We start from the raw sequence: 27,128 nt of genomic DNA on the forward strand, positions 1-27,128 counted from the left end.
TGATCCGCGGGTCACGCTGTGTGTTTAAGTCTATGTGCAGAATCCGTGTACCTGCTCTCATTTACTGTTTGGTGGTTCTTGAAATTTTGTGAGATGTCACCAGAGATTCTGGCATTTCGGACAAAATAAATTTATATTAAAAAATCAATTTAGGATTTTAATGAATCGATTTTACGTTATCCAAGCCAGAATCGATTTTAATCGATGAATCGATTATAAAAACCCACCCCTAAACAAAAACCAGTAGGGTGTAATGCATACACTGTATTCTATAGCACACAGGAGTATTAGCCTATTATGTACAATTAGAAACAGTTTTGTGACAACTGACGAAACAAAAGAGCGTCCTGTGTGTGCAACAGCACAACAAAGCATTACCTTTCCTTTGATTAAATGCACAAGTGGTGCTGGTCATTAGCTGCTCGCTAACTGGGTAAGGCTGTCATGGGTCTGTAGCTCTGACCACTGTTTTAAGAAACATATTTAGTTTTAAAGTAAGTTACAGGGCCTGCCTTTCTGGAGGACTAAATAATTAAGAAATAGAATATATTGGATTTATATTTCAAGCACTGGGAATATATAATAAGGGATTCTGGATCAGCACCATGATGCAAACTTGTGGCCATAGTATATACAGCAGGGGTGTCAAACTCAAATACACAGAGGGCCAAAATTCAAAACTGGAACAAAGTCGCGGGCTAACGTTAATATTTATTGGGAAAAAAAATCTTCCTCCAGATATAAGAATGAATCTTTTCTTATGGACTCAAACAAGTTTAGCTGAAAAACTGAATATGGAACAAGCAAAGCTTAATACTAAACAATATATATATTAGCTGTATGATACCAGCAGGCCAGCTCTGATAGTCATTTGGTTTGACACCTATGATATACAGTATTCTGGAGAAGGTATAAAATGTCACTGTATGTGTGTGCGTGTGTGTTTGTTTTATATGTATAGACTTTTTTTTTTTAAATTATTAATCATGATATAACATGGTCCAGACATGAGGAGGAAACTGTGACAAAAGGAGCTGTGTGATGCAGTGCATCCATCACCAGCTGGATTAAAGAGCACAGGTAACAATAACACGTGTACCAGTTGTTGCATTGCAGAGGTGTTCAAGTAGAAAAACAATAATAAATAATGTTTTGGTTCTATAACATTTTTCTATTATTTCTCTATTATGGATTAGGTGCAAGAGTTTTTGTATGTGTGGGTAATTCAATAACAGACTAATGCAACAGCAGACTGTGCCTTGTTCTCAGAGGGACAGCAAATGGAGAGTGATAGTTTAGATGAGGAGATGGAAGGAGGAAGAGAGTAAGTCACAGGCGCTGTCACCGATCTTTGCATTTTATTATTATCTCATAACACTTGTTTAATCAGCTACCAGCTCTCCTATGGACTTTTTAATGTCTACAGTGTCAGATCAACACAGCCCTGCCCTCCAGCACCATCAGGAGCAGCAGCAACACCTCAACAGCAACAGTGTACCCATCAGGTAAAGCATAGGCTACGTTTGCTTTGCATTGTCCCTGCCTGATGACAGTGATATAGTATGGTGTGATTTCATATTAGATTCTTGATGAATGTGGGTTGTTGTTATTCTGCCCCTTTTTAACTTTCAGCACCATCTCTGCTCATGGTCAACTTCACTCCAGCATGTTTTCTGATGAGGCGAAAAACTGGAGCACCAGGAAGCACATGTAAAATGTCTACACATAGAAAGGCTCTGAATGGGTGAGACATGCAAGTCGGTAACACCACAAATTAATAATCTCAAATAAATTATCAGTTATGGGTAGGGATGGGTACCGGTAGGTTCTGACATAAACGGTAGTAACCAGACCGAAAAGCAGCGCACATTTCAGTGCTTTATTTCGGTGCTTTTTTCCCCCCTGAGATGTCACACACTTTAGGAGCCAATCATTTTAATAATAATAATAACAATAATAATAATAATAATGGATTTATATAGCGCTTTTCAAGGCACCCAAAGCGCTTTACAATGCCACTATTCATTCACTCTCACATTCACACACTGGTGGAGGCAGCTACAGGTGTAGCCACAGCTGCCCTGGGGCAGACTGACAGAAGCCAGGCTGCCATATCGCGCCATCGGCTCCTCTGGCCAACACCAGTAGGTGGTGGGTGAAGTGTCTTGCCCAAGGACACAACGACCAGGACAGAGAGCCCGGCGACCTTCCGGTTACAGATACGCTTCCCAACCCCCTGAGCCACGGTCGCCCCCCCATTTTACCTTTGCAAGCGTAGTAGGCAGGCCCAGGTACGTACGTTCTTTTAGAGCAGAGCTACAGATTAAAAATGCCCAAGGCGAAGCAGTCAAAAGTCTGGCTGTACTTCACAGCAAAAGATGCAAACTCAGCAGCAACAAGTGCTTTAAGCTGATACTGTGATACTGTCAAAGGAGGTAACACCTCGAATCCGATGAAACACCTGGCGACGCATAGCGTTTTTTTTAAAAGCCGAGAAATGCGCCGTATTTGATAGCTTGCTGCGAGACCTCACACCGAGCACATCTACTGCGGGTGTGGTGCCTGTTATCGACCCGGAGTTAGCAACATCCCCCAAAAACCCGAAGAGGAGAGTCCTGGCCCCTAGCCCTGCCAGTGTATCAGAAATGATGAGGATGATGAAGCAGCAGCAGCCGTTCTTCTCTGCGTGAGTAGCTTCATGTTGTTCGTGTGTAATTTACGTTGAGTTTTAAGAGCTACTCTGTTATTTCTTTAATTATTTCAAGTCAACATAAGTGAAAAGCGAGAGTTGCAGGGACATGCTGCTGTTTATTCAACACAAGGAACTGAATTTTTAAAGTCCAGTGAGCGGACATGTAACATCAAAGAAAAAGAACAATAACACCATTTAGCAATTATTAGCGTGCCAAGGCAACTGATCTTTTTTTAAAGCAAATGGTTATCTTCAAAATCTTACTGCTGCACAAAACAACCCAAGTCCCTAGAGGCCAAGTAAAAGACCACTTTAATTAAATTCCAGTGTTAAGGCCCATGCACCTAATGATTTTCCTCAACATCTGATTAAAAAGATATTGAATAAACATACAGCTGCTCCTCAGGTGCTTAGGTTCCCTAAGGCAGTCTGATGATTAATGCAGTTTTATGCTCATGCAGGCTACTCCTGGAAGCGTTGGGGAATGATAAAATGTTTCATTTAAATGCTAGATGTGATTAGATGCTCTCCGTTTTCATTAAGTGGCATTAATACTATGTGTCAAATGGCACATTAACCTCAGACGTGTTCATTATTGATTTGTTTATTTACGTAATGATCCCCCTCAAGCCTATGATGTAATTCAACATGAAGGAGACAGACATTTAACTTTCCATTGTTAAGCTGATCTGATATTTGAATAAAATATTTTCTGATCCTTACTCTAAATCAGGGGTCGGCAACTCTGGGCACGTGGGCTTAACTGATGGCACGGCCATAGCTGGACTGGCCATCGGGCATACCGGGCATTTGCTCGGTGGCCCAATGATTTTTTTTATTTGTTTTTTTGTAACGGTATAAACAATGAAAGGCGTTGGACTGGCCAGATGCTGGCCGGTGTGTAAAAATAACTAGATGTTTGGTGGTGGCATCGCGGAGCTTCCTCAGATTCAGTAAAATTAACAAGTGGTGGAGGCCAGCAGGTGGATGAGGGAGATCGGAGGCAGGAGGAGGAGAGACCCGAGGCGGCCGCTGGTCCGAGCGTCAGGTGAACTGAACTTCAGGTAAGAAGTTATGACCTGCAGTCCATCTGGGTCAGATATAAACCAAGTTTAGGTGGAGTTTATTTTCATTGTGCTGACTTTTTACAGTCAGTTACAATAACTCGTACTGCTACTAGCTAGCAGGACGGAGTTTCTATACAGCTGTTGCTATGAATTTACTAATAGTAAAATTTATTTTATTCATAAGGTTAGTTATTAGAGTTGCCAACCGTCCCGTATTCAGAGAAATTATTACGCGTTTGGTGTTGAGCTGAAAAAGAACACAGTTTGTCCCGAACTTCAGCTAGAATGGAAAAAGACACAAAGCTGGAGTTATTCTGTCATTATGCTGCACAGCTGCCTCTTCTTCTCTCATTCTCTCCCCCTCCCTCTCCTGTTTGTACTTCAATCATGAAACTGATCAATGATCAGCTGATCGTCTCTCTTGTTTATTTATCGCCCACTTTGCGCCAGAAAGAGGAAACCAGCGGATGTCGTGGTAAACAACAGCAGCACGTTTAAGCTTGATCAGCTGCTGTTAGAATATATTTAATATTAATTTCTAGTATCAGCTGATGTTTGCTGGAGCCACAGCTGTAAAGCTGCTGGTCATGATGTTGGTTTGGATATGTGGTGAGAGGGAAACATGAAGATGAAACCAGGAGACGTCCTTACTGAATCATCAGAGCTGAACAGGTGATGGAGAAACAGGTTTACCTTTTAGGTCACATGAATGAGTTGAAGTTATGAACTGTTTCTGAGACACAAATAACACCAGGATCCTTTTCTAAGCAGCTGACAGCTGGTAACTGTGCAGGGGCGGGTCTAGCAAAGTGTTGCCAGGGGGCCAGGTAGGGCATTAACAGGGAGAGGGGGGCACAAAGACATACTTTCTTATTCTCATTTAAAATGTCTCGCTGAATCTGAATCTTACAACCAAAGTTTTTATCTGATGTAAAATGTATAGAAATCATACATATACCAACAAGACTGTGCATCACTGTCACAGCAGCATCTGTTTCCATTCAAAGGCTTTATGGCTTTAATACCTGGGGGGCCGGTCTCTAGTCTAAATGCTCGATTTTCTGTCCCAGTCCAGGGGCCCGTTCTTCGTACGTCGCTTACTACATCCAAGATCAAATGACACATCCAAGATCAAATCATCGCGCTAACCGTGAGCTCGCTAATCCGGTTCCCCGAACACACCTGCTGTTGACGATTACTACAGCTGGACGCAGGAATGTGACATCACTGGGTGTCGTAAAAGGGGCTACGCATCGATAGTAGAAACATTGATCGGCAACCCGCTGATTGGTCGGCGAAAATGTCGAAGGGGCGTGCTCGGTATTTTCCGGCAGCAGAGCAAGAACTCATGAGTGAGGGATTTCAGGAGTTTCAGAGTTTAATTAAAACGCAAGGGAACACTGCAAAGGCTGCAAAAGCAAGGAGAGAGGGCTGGCAGAAAGTTGCTGACAAATCAAACTCGTAGGTAATTTAATAATAATAATAATAATGGATTGGATTTATATAGCGCTTTCCAAGGCACCCAAAGCGCTTTACGATACCACTATTCATTCACTCCCACATTCACACACTGGTGGAGGCAGCTACGGTTGTAGCCAGGCTGCCATATCGCGCCATCGGCCCCTCTGGCCAACACCAGTAGGCGGTAGGGTAGATCTATCATATGACACTATATTGTCCAATATCATATGGCATTATATTATATTATAATATGTTATATTATATCCCCTTTCACATTAGAGCCACAACAGGACCCACAAGAACATGGGAACAAGTAAAAGTGGAATACAGGAGTATTCTACAGAATGGTAATATTTATCTCTTAGATTGCTTTGCGTCTCTTGGCAAGGTAATACTGGCCTGTAATACTCTGTTAGTTTGTTCATAACAGCAACCAAGAAAAGGGCAGAGGAAAAAAAGACAGGTGGTGGTCCTGCACCCCCTCGTCAACAAGTTGGTTAAGTAAATAATACCCTCACGGGAAAATCGATATCTCTCTATGAGCACACTGTCGCGCTGAGCTAAAGGATCCTGTCTGTCCCGCAATATACGCTGAATTCTGAGGACTCTCCTTATCAATCTTGCACCTTCCGCAATGGGTTGCTCGCGTATACGGACAGGACATGGCTGCGACAGGCTTCCCAAATCCACCTTTGCTTTTATAGCCGTGGTCTCTCATCTTGATTACACGAAGTAATTTACTATTACTACTCTGAAATATGAATTACATCTGTAATAATCACATACATGTAATAGAATGTTAATAGTTCATTTCCCTTTTTTAGGAAATGACCTGTATGTATCTGTGTGAAATCAATAAAAGGATCAAGTGCTGCATTATCTTTAGTTACATTGATGTTATTTATTTATGGTGAAACAGTGGAAAAATATCGCTGTTGCTTTCGTATGAATGAAGCGGACATACCTGCGTGGCCGCGATCTAATCCTGTTTACATAAAGTAAACCTGCTCCCGAGCAGGTTTACGCTTACGGCTCTGTTGCTATGACAGCAAGTCCCGGATGAGCTTCGGGGAACCGAACGATCCAGGATCACGCGAAATCGTCAACAATCTAATCCGGCTAACCTACTTAGCGAGGTACGAAGAACAGGCCCCTGCTCTGAGCACGACACACAGTGAATTAATCTGAGAAGGTGCATTAAAAAAAATAAATGGCGCACCACCAGTGCACATCGCAAATCAGCTCACATAGACACATTAGTTGTGCCTCTTCTTAATGACGGTATCTTAGCTAACAACCCCAACTACCAGATTCAACTTGTAATTGGCTAAAAATAACTTCGCCTACCGGTGAGAGGAACGTTGTTAGCTTTCCACATTCTGACACTTCAAAAGCTTCAGCAGCTGTCAGCACAGCATCAGCACCACGGAGATACACAGATACATCCGTAGACTCGAGACACAAGGCGTCTTTGGGACTTTCAGGTGTTTGGACCAATGTTTTCTTTTCTGAACAAACCAGAAATCTTTAATGAGCAGCTGCATTTGTCTCACATTAACTGGCTGAGTTAATGCCAGTTAATGCAACATCGAAGCAGCTGGAATCCACAGCTGTGTGTGTTCATGGAGCTGCATTGTCACCTGCTGGACGTCACTACCTGACAAGGTTAACTGTCTTCAGAACATTGCAGAGGCCTTATTGACAGTATTTGGCTCTAATATCTGTGTGAGCGGATTTTCTCTCACATGAGTCTTCAGGTAGCAGAGATTTTCCTTGTTTGAGGTGACCAAATACTTATTTTCCACCCTGATTTACCAATAAATTCTTTACAAATCCTACCATGTGGATTCATGGATTTTTTTTTTTCACATTCTGTCTCTCACAGTTGAAGTGTACCTCTGGTGCAAATTACTGACCTCTGTCATCATTTTAGGTGGGGGAACTTGCACAATCGGTGGCTGACTAAATACTGTTTTGCCCCACTGTATTATGACAGCAGGCCGATCTACTGGGCCAATCTGCTCATTCCAATTCTATGTTGTTCTTTGTTACACTACACACCAGTAAGGACTCTTACGTAGGATTTATAGCCCTGCAAACGTGTCCATCTGCATACACGTTTCGGTCGGACAGAGAGGAGAAGGGTTTCCACCCATGTGAGATGAGATCCTGACTGCAAATGGGACGCGCACGGCATATGCAGCTGCTGAATGCTGATTGGTTGACAGGTGGAATAGAGTCAGGAGGGATAGCGCAGTTTACCATGAACCGGAGAACTGTGAAGTGTCCAATGACACTTTTCACACTCAATTTCACTTCAGCTCTTTGTATGTTGTAATGTCATGCTCTGTTGCCACCAACAGCACGAGCAGGAGTGGCTGCAACACATACACTCTTACTCTTGTATACTGTCTCCATCTGAGGCAGACGGGTAGTCCCTGCAGCAGACAGCGGACACACTCTCTCCGCTCGACTATAAAACCAGCTTCAGGCTGAGCGAAAATAAGAGAAGAGCAAATCATTTCACTGATTAATAAAAATGTTTCTTTTAGTTTGTAGTAGTTTTAATCCTAATGTTATTTAGAAGTTTACAATAAACGCAGTAACTGTTTTCTTTGATGTCCATGTTGCACTGCAGGTCATGAAAGCACTGATGTTTGATGAAGTCTGCTGTTTCTTGACATGCAGCAATTTTCACTTATGTGCTGATTAAGTATATGAAACAAGTGTAAGCATTAAATATGAAGAGACACAAACGCAAAAACATTAGTCTGGAATTGGATGTTGATAAATGGATTAGCTGCCTAATTTTTGTGATAATTAATTAATGTAAGTGGTTTATGATTCTCTTGTTTCATCATCAGAAATACGACAAATCACTGTTTGATTTCAAGTGTTGGAAAATCATGATTGGCAGTTTTCCCATAATTAAATACTTAATCCACTGAATTCTCATAATAACACTGGAAAGTTATAACTACTTTAGGTTAATGTAAAATGTATATTTCCTCTTGCTGTACATGAGCTCGACATACCTCAAGAATGTGAAAAACACGACCCAGCTCCAAGCTCAAGTGCTGAAGCACATGCTTTGAATTGCAGATTATACATTAATTGTTTATGTCAACGCAGTAACTCATTAAATTAACTACATAAAATGACAAATACCTTTCTGTCTGTTTTACACTGCATAATTTCACACGTACCTGCAAACATAACCAGCATGGTACACGGCGTTCACAAGGCGAGAAAGTCTCATATGTACACACAAGTATTATAAATGCAGCGCACACACACACACACACACACACACACACACACACACACACACACACACACACACACACACACCCAAATGGAAAGAAGTCCAGCCATGAACCTGCACGTGCACACCTGGACACATTTCTGTTGCAAGAGGTCTGAGATGAAACTATGGCTTTGTAGATCTCATTACTTTTTGAGTCAAAGCACAATGGCAATAATAATTTAATGCATCAATGGGAAAATTAGGTAAAAATTGTCTTGATAGGTAAGCCCCTGCCTTTAACTTTGACCAACATTAATCAGCAACACCATCCTACCACCATTAAGTTATCTAATATCTTTTATCAGTTACTGTTAAAAAGTAAAGAACTCAATTATGAGTCTAGTCCTGCAGGCAGAGACAGCATGAAGACGGACATATGAGGCATAAGCTATATAAGCTATCGACGAGGAGCTGGAGAGTTTAAAAAAAGAAAGAAAAACAATCTGTTCATTGGAGATGGTTTAGACTCAAAGTATGAAAACGAGTCCAAACAAAAGGTTCAAGTGCTACTACTTGCTTCCACCATTTACAGCAGCACCATAAAGTGTTACACATAGTGTGTGAAACTGTGTGCTGCAGCTCAGGCCATGAAGCCTTGACAGCCTTCTTCATTAACACTATATTTTAGTATGCAGTAGTAGGATGTTGTAGATGATCTCAACAATAAACATGCAGACCATCCACACTGACCTGTTGGACATTAATCCATGATTTAGGACCAAATACATTCTACGTGAGAAGACCTTCCTGAAGTGGGGGGCCCGCCCCCTGGGGGGGGGGGGGCCACAGAGGCATTGGAGGGAGGGCGCGGAATGAAAAGGGGGGAAAAAACAGAACGCTTGGACACTGCTAGCACGGGGCGCCCACAGAAACGCAAAGCAGGAGATGAAGCGGCGCTGAATATGTTTCCAAACCAGCTTCATTCTAAGACAAAGACTAGAAAATCTGCTGAAGCAAATCTTCCCTTTGGCTTCACCTGCACAGGTGCTGAGGTAGGTCTCCCTGCAGGGTTGGTTTTCCCTGCATCAGGAGCAGCGCTGGGCTGTTTACATCACAGACAAACAGGATCCAACAGCTGTTTATGTTTTTGAACCCATTTTGCACAGAGAGGCATTTTTTGAAATATGTATTGATAACAATGTTGAACATTATTACACAGGAAAAAACAACTACATGTAAAATAATGACACCGTGACGCCGCTGCCTTTGTAAACAGAGGGACAGTAACTGCGTGTAAAACCTGCAGACAGTCAGATTAACAGTATTTTGTCTCTATCATTCTGCAGTTCATCTCATGTAAACAATAACGTGGCCACAGCGTGACGTGAATTAAGGCGCATACCTTTGACACCCGTGTAGGTGCGGACGCAGCGTAAACGAGTTAGTAGTTTATTTTACTACCTGTAATTTATTGCTGTTTACTTGTATTTGCTTAATTGTTTACTAAATATTTGAGGTGTGAAATAAACAGCAATGGAGCAAAATATGGGCGCGTGTGATTGGAGGATGTGTTTGTGCGCGTGCGTGCGCGAGAAGGGGGGGCGAACATTTTTCTTGTAAAACAAAGGGGGGGCCCAGCAAAATAAGTTTGGGAACCACTGCTCTAAAACATAAAGTCATCTTGGAGGCAAAGTCTCTGGTCAGTTATGAGGAAAACGTTTGAGCTACCAGCTCGGTCTGCATGAGTCTGCAGACCAAGAGAAAGCAGCAGCATCACTGGGCGAACGTCTTCCAACACAGCATAGCGACCAGCATCGCTTAATATAAGAAGGATGTTGACCCTCCAGAGAGTGGTGGATCGTCAAGTTGCTTAACCAGCAGTGAGCTGGATAAGCAAAGCTGGACCGAATAAGTCGGGATGGTGGTGCATGAAGAGCTCTACATAAAAATGACCGCCCCTGACATTTATTAACACACAAAATGAGCAAGAATGAACAAAGTTGCTTCAAAGTGTCAGCTTATTTCAAATTGAACTCAAGAAATTTTACCAAACACACAAACTGTTTTTGAAGCATCAAATAAATGAGCATGGTGGCCACATTTCTGTGATAACACGCATGTCCATGAATCCTGAATAATTCAAAACGTTATGTATGAAGGCACAGTAAACAAAGTCCACATCACACTGAACAAGATTTCAATAAAATTCAGCTTGGATCCTTTTGAATGTCAGTGATTTTTAAATGCATCTGCTTCTAAAGTAGGGCACAGAGGCTCTTTGCGATTTCCCTTCTGTATGTATCATGTTGGGCATTAAAATTAGGGGCGGGTTTTGATTATCGATTTATCGATTAAAATCGATTCTGGCTTGGATAACTTGATATCGATTCTTTAAAATCCTGAATCTATTTTTAAATATAAATTTATTTTTCCCGAAACGCCAGAATCTCAAAATTTCAACAACCACCAAACAGCTAAAACAGTAAATGAGAGCAGGAACACTGATTCTGCTCAAAGACGTAAACACAAAGCGCCGACCCGCCGACGGATCAGAATCAGTGAGATGTTTGTTTTCTCACCGACGGCACGGACACGCTCGGGGCTGAAAGCCGACAGCTCGCTGATTCTGATGTTTCGGCGGGTCGGCGCTTTGTGTTTACGTCCTTTTTGCCTTAGATTCTGAAGCTGCAGGTTTTATCTCTCTCCAAACAATATTGACTGAACCAGATGCAAAAGAAGATCCAAACTTCGCTTCACATAAACATCGTCATGAACTCACTCTGACTTTTGCGGTTTTGCTTCCACCACACTTCATGCACAGCTCTCGCTCTCTCTCTTCAAGAACAGTTTCCCGTCTAAAAATCTGTTTTCTGCATTATTCGCTTGCTTGTTACGCACAAGTCTACTGCTGTTTACAGCGCTGTCGGACGCTGTTTGTTTCCCTTCTACTTACTTCCAAAAAGAAAGCCTCATTTCTGCTGTTCAATACTGAACAAATTGTAACTTTTTAAAATTATGCAAAATTGCAAAAGGCTGTGTCTCAAATAAAACCTGTAACTTTGCTCTGCTTCACGTCAGCAGCATCAGGTAATGTTCATATGTTGATTAATGGTTTTCTTTCGTTTTTGATCTACTGCAGAATATTTTTAAGGTCATCTGCTATAAAATTCCAGGCCAGGAAAGTCACCTTCACGTTTTTCTGTGTTTTATCTTCAGTGACTTCGACACAAAGGCCTCTGCTGTGATGCTCACACCTTTGATAAAGTCTCACAAGTGTCAGTTTTCTCTTTGTAGAAATAAAAATATGGAAATGTACTGATACGTGATCAGGCAAAATTTACCCGATTCAAATCGAATCGAATCGTGGATCAAATCGATTCGGGACCTTGTGAATCGAAATCGAATCGATTCTAGAAATCAGTGACAATAATCAGCCCTAATTAAAATTATCCATGAAAGAAAACCTGTGCAGGTAACATACTGTACTGTATTTATAGAAACCATGATAAGCAGGAAACCAGAGGCAGATGAGCAGAAAACAGGTGAGTCACATTTCCAATGGTTCCACCTGCCAAACCTTTCTTTAGCCCCGAGCATGTACTGGGGGCAGGAAGCTTTATTAGCACCTACACAGCATAGGAAATGCAGTTTTTAACAGCCACTGGCAAAGATTAATTTTGTGCCATGTAATCTTCCAGCAACTTCTCTGTTTCACTTTAGCCGCATTTTATGAGCTCAAATTGTTGTCATAAATATTTTGTACTTGTAAATCAGACTGTGTAGTTGTTAGTTTTGTACCCATGTAAACCAAAATATCTGAAAATTTTATGTTTGTGCATCTATAGATGAGAATTTGTGTGTGTGTGAAAAATATTTAGACAAGTTACAAATTTGTTTTTGTTCAGGTCCGGTTACAGATGCAAAGCAAAAAACTACGTGTAAAGCTGCGCTCAAGTCGAATTTCCCAGAGGAACCCACCCGAGGGATTAATAAAGTTCTATCTTATCTTATCTTATCTTAAGTTCCCTGGCTGTGTGTGAGCTTCAAATTGCAAGTATGATTTTTGACCTGAATTTTCTTCTTTTCACAAATTTAACTGGAGAACAGATGGGTTGGGCTGTCAGAGGGGGCTTTACTGAGCTTCAGGTCCTGGAAGGGCAATACAGTTTGAAGCTGGAGGATCTCTATATAAACATCCCACAAGGCTCATATAAGCTAGGTCCCTTAACTTTCAGTAGCTGTTGAAAGGATAAAGTTGTGGTAAACCAATGGTCAGTGTCAGGGAGTTTTTAATGTTTTATTTGATTATGCTTCAAATGTTATGTTATACTTATGTTCACATATTTCACCAGACACAGTTTTCTGTTGAAACAGGAAGCTGACCCTGTGACCCTGTGACATTTACCGCAAGAGACCTGTACAGAAATACACATCCGCAGAAGTTGACTTGCATTATGTTATTCTTAGAAATTGACTTGTAGCACATACACTTTGTGACACACACACACACACAGCTTACACACAGACAGCATCAGGACCTGCGTAACAGGAAATGTGATTATATTTGCATATTGACGATGTAACCTATAAAAATAAACAAATACTGCAGTACGGTGTGACTCTGTCTGAGTTTCACGTTATCAGTATCAAGTGTCTCAGTGTTGTTTATTCACCTGACCGTTTGTTAACTGTAAATCTCTGACAGTCAGAATTACCATTATTACTTTCACATAAAGTCAGGGCTGACCCGGGACCATTGCTGTCAGTCACACTGCACAGGATAAAGGCCCTTTCACATCAGACGTGGCATTCGCTGCGCTCACAGCTAACTAAGAGCAAAGAATCCACAATGTGTGTTGTGCTGGCTGCTGCGCTAGCTTTTATGTTGTTTTCTTGTGGCTGCTCTACGTGTACTAGATGCACCTGCCCCTCGTCGTTTCAAAACGTATCTCTGATTTTATATCCTCTATGACAGTGTGTGTTGTATTATGTTCACGTTTTTAAGTAAAAACATGAATCACTCGATCATAACTAAGAAAGCTTTGTAACTATCCCGACTAGCGAAGAGTGTGTCATTTCCACAAAAGTGCTTTCCTCCCCGAGGTCCACAGAGCCGTTGAAAAGACTGTGGAGGTCCCTGCACGTACACCTGTGACAAAAAGTTCACCGAACTCAGACACGCACAGAATGTTTTCCTTTGTGGTGATGAAGGAAAACGCTGGCACCTTTGCCCTTCCAGGACCTGAACCTCAGTAAAGAGTCCCTCCCACCGCCAAACCCATTTGTTCTCTGATTGGATAGCTAAATTTGTGATTGACATGACACTGACCAGTCAGCTGAAAGGAAGAAAAATCGGGTCAAAATTTATACTGCAAGTTGAAAGTTACACACAGCAAAAAAAAAGTAACTTGTGTAAATATTTTTACAAACAAATCTTTTTCTTAACACACACAAAAAATTCTCATCTGTGGATCTGTGGATAACATGCACATAAAATTTTCAGACATTTTGGTTTACAAGGTTACAAAACTCAGTTCACAGCTATGCAGTCTGATTTACAAGTACAAAATATTTATGACCACAATTTGAGCCCAAAGCATTTGTGTAGTGGGCGTTATCTCAGCACACACTTGTAGGCATTGTCTGATCCACAACACCCATGTGTTATACTCACTTGTTCCTCAGCATCTGCCAGGCCGCCTCGATGTCCGCATACAGGTTCTTCTCTGAAGGCTTGCCGGTGCTGACTCCGTAGCCTGAATAGTCGTAGGAGAACACGTTGCAGTTTATCCTGGAGCCCAGGCCGATGTAAAAACTGCACATCTGCCCCAGGTCCACAGCGTTACCGTGGGAAAACAGCAGCGTGTAGCGACTGTTCGGAGCGCAACGCACAAACATGCATGCTACCCGGTTACCCCGGCTGCTTCTAGTGGTGAACACTTCCACTGCATCGAGCTCTCGCTGGGAGTATTGCCAGTCTGCCCGTTCGGTTAAATGTAAGCTAGTCACCCCGTTAGCGTCGGTGTGCATGGAATACGTGGGCTCCGGTGGAAGGAAAGCTAGTTTGGCCGCGATGCGACTCGGACAGGGTGGACAGCAGAACAGCCAGCACAGCTCGCCGATAGAAAACCCATTCATCCTGGGGCCTTGTTCTGGCATTTAGGCCCGGGGTTACCTGATTTACTAACTTCGGCTAAAACAAAACACGCGGTTCGGATCTGTTTCGAGATCCGGTGTACCATTAACAGACCGCAGCAGGGCTGGAAGACAAGCTGAGCGACGTCTCGGCTTTGCAGCTACTCGCTAGCCGGCATACAGGTGGCTCACAGCAAAACTCGCAGAAATTGCGACGCAACATTTACGTTTATATTACTTTACACCACTAAACTGTGCCACTACTGGTCTCAAAAGCACAGTTCTACCCTTTGAAAACATCACTTGCTGTAGCTTTGTTGCTAATATATTGTAATAAAGAAAGCAGCCATCTCTCTTGAATGGTGACAAGCCGGTTTTCCGGTACAACCGGATATCCTGCCGTAACAAAGACAAAAAGCCGTAAGATATTTTAAGGGGAAAAAACAAACATTTTCTTTATTGAAAAAAAAATCCACACACACACATCCAAAAATCTTCATTTGTTTATATTTTGCGCTTTAAGGAAAAACAGTCTGTTCAATTCCAAAGATCTATTTTCTAAACTTGGGCTGATCCACACTGTAATGTTCGGGATCTGTGGAGGTGACCGATAAAGTTGTGTTTTTCTGTCCATCACTAAAATCACTGTTGTTACCTTTTATATTTTGCTGTACTATTATAGGATATATACCTGTTTGATTGTTCTTGTGATTTGGCGCTATATAAAGTTAACTGAATTAAATGTCTTCAAAATAGATGCATATAGTGTGGCATTTATTAATACTGTAAAACCTTGTTTAGGTACAAACTTAAACACATCACCTGACCTGTGATCTGAGCGGTGATGGTGCCCAGAAACAGAATGAGAATCTGTGAAAACATGAGACAAGATTCTTATATATATATATATATATATATATATATATATATATATATATATATATATATATATATATATAGTCAAAGGAGCTTGCAAAGAAAAGCGTCTGGACTTCTTTAAGTTGCTTGAAGACGTTTCACCTCTCATCCGAGAAGCTTCTTCAGTTCTAAGGTCAAATGGTGGAGAGTCCCAGATATAAACCTGGTGGGAGTGACCCCCCACAGAGGGACAAAAGGACCCCTGATGATCCTCTAATCGCCTGAGCCAAGGTGGGAAACTGGGCGTGGGTCCCAATCAGCCAGAGTTTCGGGTGTGTTCATTGTGAAACCTGGCCCCACCTTATCATGCGAATTCCTGAGGTCAGATGGCCCAGGATGTGAGTGGGCGTTAAGGCGTCTGGGAAGGATCTCAAAACTATAGATGGCAGAGAGTTGGTGTCGTAAACCCCGCCTCTGTTCAAAGATGGTCGCTCACAGTGGACATAGATGCTTCTTTCACTCCTCTTTCAAAGCATCTGTCCTCTCTGTCCAAAATGTGAACATTGGCATCCTCAAAGAGTGACCTTTGACCTTAAGATGCAGATGGACTGCTGAGTCTTGTCCTGTGGAGGTGGCTCTTCTGTGTTGTGCCATGCGCTTGTGAAGTGGCTGTTTGGACAAAGAGCCACCTCCACAGGACAAGACTCAGCAGTCCATCTGCATCTAAAGGTCAAAGGTCACTCTTTCGAGGATGCCAATGTTCACATTTTGGACAGAGAGGACAGATGCTTTGAAAGAGGAGTGAAAGAAGCCATCTATGTCCACTGTGAGCGACCATCTTTGAACAGAGGCGGGGGTTTACGACACCAACTCTCTGCCATCTATAATCCAGTTTTGAGATCCTTCCCAGACGCCTTAACGCCCACTCACATCCTGGGCCATCTGACCTCAGGAATTCGCATGATAAGGTGGGGCCAGGTTTCACAATGAACACACCCGAAACTCTGGCTGATTGGGACCCACACCCAGTTTCCCACCTTGGCTCAGGCGATTAGAGGATCATCAGGGGTCCTTTTGTCCCTTTGTGGGGGGTCACTCCCACTAGGTTTATATCTGGGACTCTCCACCATTTGACCTTAGAACTGAAGAAGCTTCTCGGATGAGAGGTGAAACGTCTTCAAGCAACTTAAAGAAGTCCAGATGCTTTTCTTTGCAAGCTCCTTTGACTACGATGACCTGGATGACTGAGAACCTTCACAGATATATATTTAAATACATATATATATATATATATTTTTTTTTTTTTTTTTTTTTTTTTAAAGCAAAAAAAACCAAACACCTCCCTTCTCATGGGTCTACTGGCAGTTCTGTCAACATTGTGACTTGGTTATACTTTGACATGCACCTTCCTCTTCCTAGCCACCTCCTCCAGTTCATGTGGGGGAGACACTGAAGCGTTCTCAGACCAGTCGAGAGATATGATCTCTCCAATGTGTCCTCGGTCTGCAGTGGAGGTGGATCCTAGTCAGATGCCCACAGAAGTTGATGACTAAAATCCTCACTCTCTCTCACCATCAAGAGCCCAAACACCAGCTTTTGAGGAAGCTCATTTCCACCATGTGAAACCACAATGTCATTCTTTCAGTCACTAATACTAATTACTATACTTAAAGTTCTCCGTTTGTTCTAGACCCATAGTACCCACATCACCCTTTTCCAAATAAGAACCGTGCTCTAAGACTGCTGAATAATTCCCACAGCTGTAGGGTAAGACTCACAATCCAGAGACTGCCACAGACTCAGAAATGGCTCTGCCACAGAGGTTATGTTTTTGGCAGTGTTTACACGTATGTCATCTTGTCTGTGTGTAAATACAATAGCTCTAAGTTTGAATTCTGATAAACTTTTTAAGAATGAAGAGTGCGGTTATGTTAACAATCCATTAAAATTTGACTTAATCCACCAAGGTCCTCAAAATCATTTCAATTATATGTTGGTCAAAAATTAACAAAAAACAAACAAACCTTATCACGTGGAAACTATGATTCTTATTACTGTGTTAGGTATTTATAATAATAAAAATATCTTGTCACAGTTGATCTCTTACCTCTCCGTCAATGTCAATAAATCGAAGGTCAACATGTTGCTATAGCTATTTAATATTAAAATAGGCTTCAGAGTGACGAGGACATGGTAAACTTTCTGAGTAAACTTGATTAATTTTATTATGACTGTTATGTACATTTTGGTACCAGGTTCTAACCATTTAAATAAATAACATGAATACATGTACAAAAAGAAAACTGAATGAATAAATACAATCCTATTCCCTTAAAAGTGATTACTACCCAGAGAGTGAGTTTACACTCTGACAAACAAACAAACAAACAAACAAATAAATTTCTTCACTACCAGACACACTGGACCCACTACAGTTCGCTTACCGTCCAAATCGTTCCACAGACGATGCCATCTCTCATCTCCTCCACACATCACTCACTCACTTGGACACTAGAAGGGGGAATTATGTTAAAATGCTCTTCATAGACTACAGCTCTGCATTTAACACCATAATTCCCTCCACACTCACCACCAAGCTGGAGCATCTGGGACTCAGCTCATCTATGTGTCAGTGGATCTCCAACTTCCTAACTGGCAGACCACAGGCAGTAAGGATGGGCGGACATGTCTCAGCCTCCACCACTCTCAGCACTGGAGCCCCCCAGGGGTGTGTTCTGAGCCCCCTGCTGTACTCTTTGTACACATATGACTGTGTGGCCACTACCAGCTCCACCACCATCATCAAGTTTGCTGACGACACCGTCGTGGTGGGCCTGATCTCTGATAACAACGAGACGGCCTACCTGAAGGAGATTAGGAATCTGGAGAACTGGTGCCAGAGGAACAACCTCCTTCTAAACGTCAGTAAGACAAAGGAGCTGATAGTGGACTTCAGCACTAAGCAGGAGAGGAACTACCAGACCCCCGTCATCAACGAGTGCCCAGTGGAGAGAGTGGACAGCTTCAAATACCTCGGAGTTCACATCACGCAGGACCTGTCATGGTCCTGTCACATCAACACCGTGGTGAAAAAGGCCCGACAGCGTCTCTACCACCTCAGACGCTTGAGAGACTTCCAACTGCCCTCCAAGGTGCTCAGGAACTTTTACTCCTGCACCATAGAGAGCATCCTGGCGGGAAACATCTTAACCTGGTTCGGAAACAGCACCATGCAGGACAGACGAGCTCTACAGAGGGTTGTGCGGTCAGCTGAGCGCACCATCCGCTCCGAGCTCCCTGACCTGCACTCAATCTACAGCAGGCGGTGCTGGACCAAGGCCAGGAAGATGGTGAAGGACCTCAGCCATCCCAACAACAGACTGTTCTCTCTGCTGAGGTCAGGAAAGCGATTCCGCTCCCTGAAGACCAACACAGAGAGACTGAGGAGGAGCTTCTTCCCACAGGCGATACGGTCTCTCAATCACACCACCACACAGTACTGACCCACACATATGGTTCTTACACACACACTGGACTTTCTGGACTTTGGTTTTGCACACATTGTTTTTTTGCACAACACTGGTCACTATATTCTTCATTTCCGGTTAATACTTGTACAGCTGCTGTTATTGTGTGTGTGTGTGTATATATATATATATATATATATATTTATTTATATTTCTTCATACATTCTTATATAGTTCTATATTGTGTATTTTGTTGTACAGTTATTTTATTTTCAACTTTAATTTATATATTTTATCTTATTCTTTCCCAGTTAAATTTACCCTTCATTCTAATTTGTGTTGTACAGTTATTTCATTTTTAACCTTAATTTATATTTTATTCCTTCCTAGTTAAATTTACCCTTTTTAATTTTTCATATTTATTTCCTATCTTATTCATAGCCTTTTCCTTTTTTTTTCTTTAGGTCACGAGCAGTTGTCCAAGCATTTCACTACATATCGTACTGTGTATGACTGTGTACGTGACAAATAAACTTTGAATTTGAATTTGAATTTGAAATAAATGGTTACCTGGTGTCAAGCCGGCACTCAATGTTCCCTCTAATGTTTCACGTGTCTGAGCGAACGCACAAACTCCCTGAGCGGTACCACTGTGAGCAACAGCAGACGTGTGCACTGTGGTCACGCCAGCATCCAATCCATCCAAGTTACTTGTTTATTAAAATAATCTAATTACAGCATTAGTTAGACTATCTTTAATTAACTGCTTTAGTCCACTTACAATGAAAATGTTAAAAAATCTTGTTCATGACCTGTGTAGCATGTTAACACTATTGGAAGTAAAAATAACTTGAACTCCAATTTTGAAAACAAAACTTTCTTTCTTTCTTTCTTTCTTTTTTTTAATAAAGCTCTGACTTGTATTATGAGTCTGTGGTCTGGGAGAGAGTCTGTAACTCTGTCTGCAACATACAGTAAACAATGACCAATGTTGGGCAGTTAATTATATAGTTACTTCTTCAAAAAAGTAACTGAGTTATGCAAACAACAACGTTTTTTGCAGCTGTTTTTTTTTTTTAATGCAGCCAAGGCGTTTTTTAAATAAACATTTCAAACTATTTACAGAACAATCAGCTGTTCTGCATCAAATCTGATGCCACACAAATTATTTATGTCATGGTTCTCAAGATCTGGTCGTGGTGTGTTTATTTTTTGTCTTAGCCTCTCCCACCAGGGCGGAACTGGACCTTGATTCCCCGCCTCTGAACCCGCCCTGAACACACACCTGTGGCTCATTCACACTGATCCTGGCAGACTACTTAAGATGGCAAGAGAGGCTGCTTCCTCGCTGGATCGTCACACTACCAAGCGTCAGTGTAGCGTAGCGTATGAAAGTGTTCCTTTGATCTCCTAGAGTTTCCTCCCGACATTGTTCTTCCTCTGTGTACAGGCCTTCTAGACTCCCTGCCCGTCTTCCCTGCCGTCTGGATTTCTGTGGATGTGTGTGAGTGAGCGTGAGCTTTTTGGTGTGGACATTTTGAGTGAGTTACGGATCAAGTGGAAGAAGAGCGTGTGTGTACCCCCGTCTTGGACCTTCCCTTCGGACCCCGCCCTACTCCTGGGAGCCCTGTGTTAGCTGTTCCACTGTATATATGTATATATTCTCACTTGGTGTCACATTGCAAATAAACCCTCACCTTCTCTCTAAACTTCAGAGTCCTGCGAGTGAGTCCTCTGCCTACTAATCTGTGACAATTTGTGCCACTCCAAAAAATAATTTCTGTCCACTATGAGATGAAGGAGAACAACAGCCTGATACCTGCAGGCCTGACAGCAGCAGATGTGTCACTGCTGTAACACCTGTAACATTCAGCAGTCGCCTCATTGCTCTGACAAACACAACAACACTATTGACTACACTACACACTAACTACACACTAACTACACAAGATTTGCCTAAATGTCGCAAATCTCTCACATCTCAAACACGCCGTCACTCCTAAAACTTCCTCCTTCCTAAACAACTAAATGCCATGTTGCCATATCATGTTTTGATTGGTCGACATGGTACATTTTTCCACCAATAGGAAAGGGTGGAGTTTTTTTGGTGTTTTTGTTCACAGGCTTTCGAGCGTTTTCCTTATAAAACGCAGTTTTTACCGTTTCTTCCTGCAGTAAATATAAACAACGACAGTATTCAGGAAGAAAACAAACAGTGCAGATATTTTTATCATAACTGTGGTTTCACGTGGCCGATCAACACAATTTAAAAACTGGTATAAAGTCCACACTTTGTCCGTCAGTTGTTCCGTCTGTCCTGCTCACATCTCCAATGGTTGTACACGTTGTCATTAACGTGGCTTCACTCCACATCAGCCGCTTTGCTCACTAAAACACATAAGGACGCTGTCATAGCCTGTCAACGACATTGATTAGCTGCGTATGCGAATGTGAATCGCATCATTGGCTGGACTATGGGATAAGGTGGCATCGTTCTAATCCCATATGGGAGCAGCCAGTCACTGACTGACTCACACTGCAAAACAGAATTGTTAACGTATTAATTTTAATTTCAATTCAGGTAGATTTTTTTTGTGGAACCTTGGAGAACTCCACATGTGATACTTGTCTGCTCAGATGTGAAGTTACCTGTTGATACAAAGTATTTCCTTTTTTCTAAGTATGTTTTGAACCAGTTTAGTACAGTTCCTGAAAGACCTGTCCAGTTCTCCAGTCGTTTGAGTAATATGTTGTGGTCAACTGTATCAAATGCTGCACTGAGATCCAGTAAAACTAGGACTGACATTTTTCCACTGTCTGTATTCAGACATATGTCATTAAACACTTTGGTCAGAGCGGTTTCAGTGCTGTGGTTCTGTCTAAAACCTGACTGGAAGGCATCGTAGCAATTATTCTGTTTTAAGAAGTAATTGAGCTGTTGAGAAACTGCTTTTTCAATGATCTTACTTAAAAATGGGAGATTTGAGATCGGCCTGTAGTTGTTCATTTGTGTCTTGTCAAGATTGTCCTTTTTCAGTATAGGTTTTATTACAGCAGTTTTTAGTGGTTCTGGAAACACACCTGATAATAAAGAAAAGTTGACGATCTGTAACAGGTCTGACTCTAAAGTCTTTGAGACCTTTTTGAAAAAACTTGTTGGCAGGACATCTAAACAGCAGGAGGAGGAGTTCAGTTGACCTAAGATGTCCTCCAGGTCTTTGCTGTTAATAGGTTGAAACTGTTTCATGGTGTTTAAACAGTTTTTTGGTGGACACAGTACATATCCTGGATCTGCTGTTGATGTACCAATTGCTTGTCTAATCTTTTGGATTTGCTCTGTGAAGAATTTGGCAAAGTCATTGCAGGCCATGGTCGAATGAAGTTCAGCTGCCACTGGCACAGGAGGGTTTGTTAGCCTGTCAACTGTAGAAAATAAGACCCGAGCATTATGGCTGTTTTTAGTGATGATGTCAGAGAAGTAGGACCTTCTTGCACTCCTCAGTTGTAAATTATAATTGTGAAGTTTCTCTTTATAAATGTCATAATGAACCTGGAGGTTTGTTTTTCTCCATCTGCGCTCAGCTTTCCTACACTCTCTTTTTTCATTTTTCACCAGTGTGGAGTTTCTCCATGGAGACTTTTTCCTTCCAGAGATAACCTTCACCTTAATGGGAGCAATAGTGTCCATTACATTTAACATGTTAGCATTGAAGCTATTGACGAGCTCATTGACTGACCCTCTGGACAGGTCAGGTGTTAATGGGAAGACCTGGTTAAAGATCTCACTACTGTGTTCAGTTATACACCGTTTTGTGATCACTGCTGTTGATATATTTGTGTGGGCTGAGATTTTACTTTCAAAGAAAACACAGTAATGATCAGACAGGCCCACATCAGACACAGTAACCTCTGAAATGCTCAGGCCTTTGGAGATCAGCAGGTACAGAGTGTGTCCTCTATTATGTGTGGTCTCTGTTACATGCTGAGTGTTACTCAGGTCTTTAGTCCCTTTGTCCTGAGGGTTGTCCACATGGATGTTAAAATCCATGAGGGCCCAAATGCAGGCAGCACAGAAGTACAAGAACTTGGTAACAAAGTTACAGAGGGGTGATGAGGGATAAGCAAACACGGGAATGCCTGACAAACAGAAGAGACAAGCATGAGGACAGGAACACTGGAACAGGTAAGGGAGACGACATATACAGAGAGAGGAAGAGACAGCAGAGGGAGTGAGAGACAAAATGGGCTTGGGGAGACTACAGAGGCGCTAAAGACAGAACACAGAGACAAAGACAGTTGGAGCATGACAACAAGACTGACATACACAGGAGACACTGAGAACTAAAACATAGCAAAAGGGAAACACTAAAGGGAACTAAACCAGAACCATAAGAGATAAACACAATAATCAGAAGACTCAAACATAAGAAAACTAAACTAGGAAACGTAAGTCACCCTTCATGACCAAAACAATGATAAGCAAACAGAATCACGGGGCCCAGAACATAAAACACTGGGTCAAAGAACAAGAATCATAACAGCACAGAAATGTATTTATGATGTAAGTCATCACTTCAGGAAGATGGTGAGTATGGTCTTTGAGAACCCTGCCTGGGATCCCATCTGGGCCTGGTGCTTCACACAGCCCAGAACTCATTTCACATTCTTCACATGAAAAGTGAATGAGCAGTATCCCTCGGAGGTGGACCTGTCCTATCCGATCTCTCAAACGGCAAAGGTTTAGACCTTCAGCCAGCAACTCCCTGTTGGCAGATTCCTGCTGCTCCTGGTGTTATCTGCTAGATTCTCTTTCACATCGCTGCCGAGTCTCTGGTCATTAAGTAATGTTCACTTCATTCAGTTTATGCTGCTTTTGCTGTCTTTATAACTTTTTTGAGGTTGTGTTTGGTGTACTGCTCTCTGTTCCCAGATCTACAGTGTGAAAAAGTGTTTGCCCTCTTCCTGATTTCCTGTTGTTTTGTATGCTTGTCACACTTCAATGTTTCAGATCATCAAACAAATTGAAAACATAACACAAGTAAGCACAAAATGCAGTTTCTAAATGAAGGTGTTCATTATTAAGGGGAAAAGTTCAATTTCTGTACCCAAACCCAGGCTAGATCGCTGCCATACCTGTTCCCAATCAAGAAATCACTTAAATAGACCTGCCTGACAAAGTGGAGAAGACAAAACATCCACCTGCGGGCCTCACTTGCCTCAGTTAAGGTCAGTATTCATGACTCCACCTGTATGAAAGAAAAAGTGCTTGTTACGCAGAGAGGTGTGGTGTGGAAACCAGTCGACATCACTCTTGACTGAACTCATTCGTTTATTGGTCAATCTTTCACACACACAGCAAAATGGCAACGTTTCCGTCTCACTCCCACATCCTGCAGTCCACCTTTATATTCTCTCAGATCAAACATTCTCAATTCAAATGTGACATAATCCTTCCAGAGAGGGAAAAGAAAAACCAAGAAGGTTAGTTTTCATAAATAATCCTAACATCATCAATCGCTTGTCAAGAATGGAAGCAGATATTTGCACATACACAATTTAAAGCTCATTTCACACTTCCCTAATTACTTTGACCAACCAAACTTGTACTCTTGCCAGCTCATATCCTATAAAAGAGCTGCATTTAAGATGGCTGGCACCTGGGTAACTTACACCAAACATTTATCTTCTATCTTGGTGCACAGAGGTATGTTAAGCACTCATTTTACATTAAAAACCCACCATAGGTGAGATGAGGCAGGACTTAGTGCTTCCTAACTTTACCAATTTTACACCACATGCCTTTAAAATGGTAAATGGCCTGTATTTATATAGCGCTTTTCTAGTCCCTAAGGACCTCAAAGCGCCTTACATATCCAGTCATCCACACATTCACACACTGGTGATGGCAGCTACATTGTAGCCACAGCCACCCTGGGGCGCACTGACAGAGGCGAGGCTGCCGGACACTGGCGCCACCGGGCCCTCTGACCACCACCAGTAGGTAACGAGTGAAGCGTCTTGCCCAAGGACACAACGACCGAGGCTGTCCAAGCCGGGGCTCGAACCGGCAACCTTCCGATTACAAGGCAAACGCCCAACTCTTGAGCCACGATCACCCGTTTATACTATAATAGTAACAAAATAGTAACACCATATATGCCTGTATACCTTATCAGGGCAGTGTTTAACCGAGGTGTTTTTAATGATTCTGACAGGCCATCAGGAACATGACCTGAAATGTCACAGTGTGAAAAAAACTTTCTAGTTATTATTGAGAAACTAAGTGCAGTTGCAGTCATAAATCTGACAAATGAATAACTGTCATTTCAATGTTCTGCTTCTACATTTTGCATGATGTGCTGCTGAAGCTTTTTACATTTATATTCAGTTCAAGAAGTAAATTGAAAAGGGAGATGGAGACTGCTCCATTTTCACATTAGAGAAACCAGTGTAAACATTAAAACATGAATAAAATATTAAATTACACAAAGGATGAATGTCTGAAAAATAAATATAGCTCATTGATGTCAGCTCAAGTAACACAATCTCTTACCCAATGACAGAATCATTGTGCAAATGCATTTCTTCATAAAATTAATTTATAAAAACAGTTTGTTGCTTCCACTGTGATACATAAGAAGACTGTATTCATGAAACTGTGTCCAACAGCTGGGTGATGTGTGGGAGAGCGATTTGCTGCTAAAGCCTGCTGACTGCTCCACTTGCAGCAGAAGAGGTTATGACTGTGTTAACTTTGGCTTATTATATCAATCCCCTGACAGATCTCAGGCCTGTTTAATGTCTTTTTTGGGGTGTTTGGCTTACACAGAGGCAGGCAGTGCCTGAGGGGAAAATATCTTAAAAGAACTTTTTAGAGATTAGATTTGCTTGACTCACAGGGAGCAGGATGCTGAGGTCACTGCTTGATAAGCTGGCCGTGGATATATATCATTGTCTTATATATTTATATGTGTGTGTGTGTGTCTGTGTGTGTGTGTGTGTGTGTGTGTGTGTGTGTGTCTGTGTGTGCGTGTGTGTGTGTGTGTGTGTGTGTCTGTGTGTGTGTGTGTCTGTGTGTGCGTGTGTGTGTGTGTGTGTGTGTGTGTGCGTGTGTGTGTGCGTGTGTGTGTGTGTGTGTGTATTATTATTATTATTATTATTATTATTATTATTATTATTATTATTGTATTTCAGTGGTGGACAGAGGTCAACATGGGCACCCTGACTGATCTGCAGCTCTGCAGTCCCATGTGCAACAGACTGTGATACGCTGTGTATTTGAGCAATTTGAGCTATAGTACAGGGAGTGCAGAATTATTAGGCAAATGAGTATTTTGTCCACATCATCCTCTTCATGCATGTTGTCTTACTCCAAGCTGTATAGGCTCGAAAGCCTACTACCAATTAAGCATATTAGGTGATGTGCATCTCTGTAATGAGAAGGGGTGTGGTCTAATGACATCAACACCCTATATCAGGTGTGCATAATTATTAGGCAACGTCCTTTCCTTTGGCAAAATGGGTCAAAAGAAGGACTTGACAGGCTCAGAAAAGTCAAAAATAGTGAGATATCTTGCAGAGGGATGCAGCAGTCTCAAAATTGCAAAGCTTCTGAAGCGTGATCATCGAACAATCAAGCGTTTCATTCAAAATAGTCAACAGGGTCGCAAGAAGCGTGTGGAAAAACCAAGGCGCCAAATAACTGCCCATGAACTGAGAAAAGTCAAGCGTGCAGCTGCCAAGATGCCACTTGCCACCAGTTTGGCCATATTTCAGAGCTGCAACATCACTGGAGTGCCCAAAAGCACAAGGTGTGCAATACTCAGAGACATGGCCAAGGTAAGAAAGGCTGAAAGACGACCACCACTGAACAAGACACACAAGCTGAAACGTCAAGACTGGGCCAAGAAATATCTCAAGACTGGTTTTTCTAAGGTTTTATGGACTGATGAAATGAGAGTGAGTCTTGATGGGCCAGATGGATGGGCCCGTGGCTGGATTGGTAAAGGGCAGAGAGCTCCAGTCCCACTCAGACGCCAGCAAGGTGGAGGTGGAGTACTGGTTTGGGCTGGTATCATCAAAGATGAGCTTGTGGGGCCTTTTCGGGTTGAGGATGGAGTCAAGCTCAACTCCCAGTCCTACTGCCAGTTTCTGGAAGACACCTTCTTCAAGCAGTGGTACAGGAAGAAGTCTGCATCTGT

At 42.1% G+C, this 27,128-nt stretch overlaps 2 protein-coding genes across 3 annotated transcripts in view; one reads left to right on the forward strand and one right to left on the reverse strand.

Annotated features, from left to right (window-relative positions):
- The window catches only part of abhd17c (abhydrolase domain containing 17C, depalmitoylase), a 37,144-nt gene extending 22,156 nt beyond the window's left edge, over positions 1 to 14,988 (reverse strand). Inside the window, exons 1-2 of one of the 2 annotated variants that reach the window (XM_082531229.1) lie at positions 14,314 to 14,988; positions 14,142 to 14,223 (exon numbers count right to left, since the gene is read on the reverse strand). In XM_082531229.1, coding sequence (XP_082387355.1) covers positions 14,142 to 14,223; positions 14,314 to 14,626 — 395 coding nt within the window. In that variant the 5' untranslated portion in view covers positions 14,627 to 14,988. Of the gene's footprint in view, positions 1 to 14,141 lie in introns of both variants that reach the window. The other variant, XM_082531228.1, reaches the window with a different exon arrangement.
- The window catches only part of ctxnd1 (cortexin domain containing 1), a 135,680-nt gene continuing 111,729 nt past the window's right edge, over positions 3,178 to 27,128 (forward strand). The window contains exon 1 of the mRNA XM_082531470.1: positions 3,178 to 3,756. The gene's annotated coding sequence lies outside the window, so the exon portion shown is untranslated. The remainder of the gene's footprint in view (positions 3,757 to 27,128) is intronic.

This window comes from Aulonocara stuartgranti (genome assembly GCF_965226115.1).
Source record: "Aulonocara stuartgranti genome assembly, chromosome: 1".
Taxonomy (NCBI): domain Eukaryota; kingdom Metazoa; phylum Chordata; class Actinopteri; order Cichliformes; family Cichlidae; genus Aulonocara; species Aulonocara stuartgranti.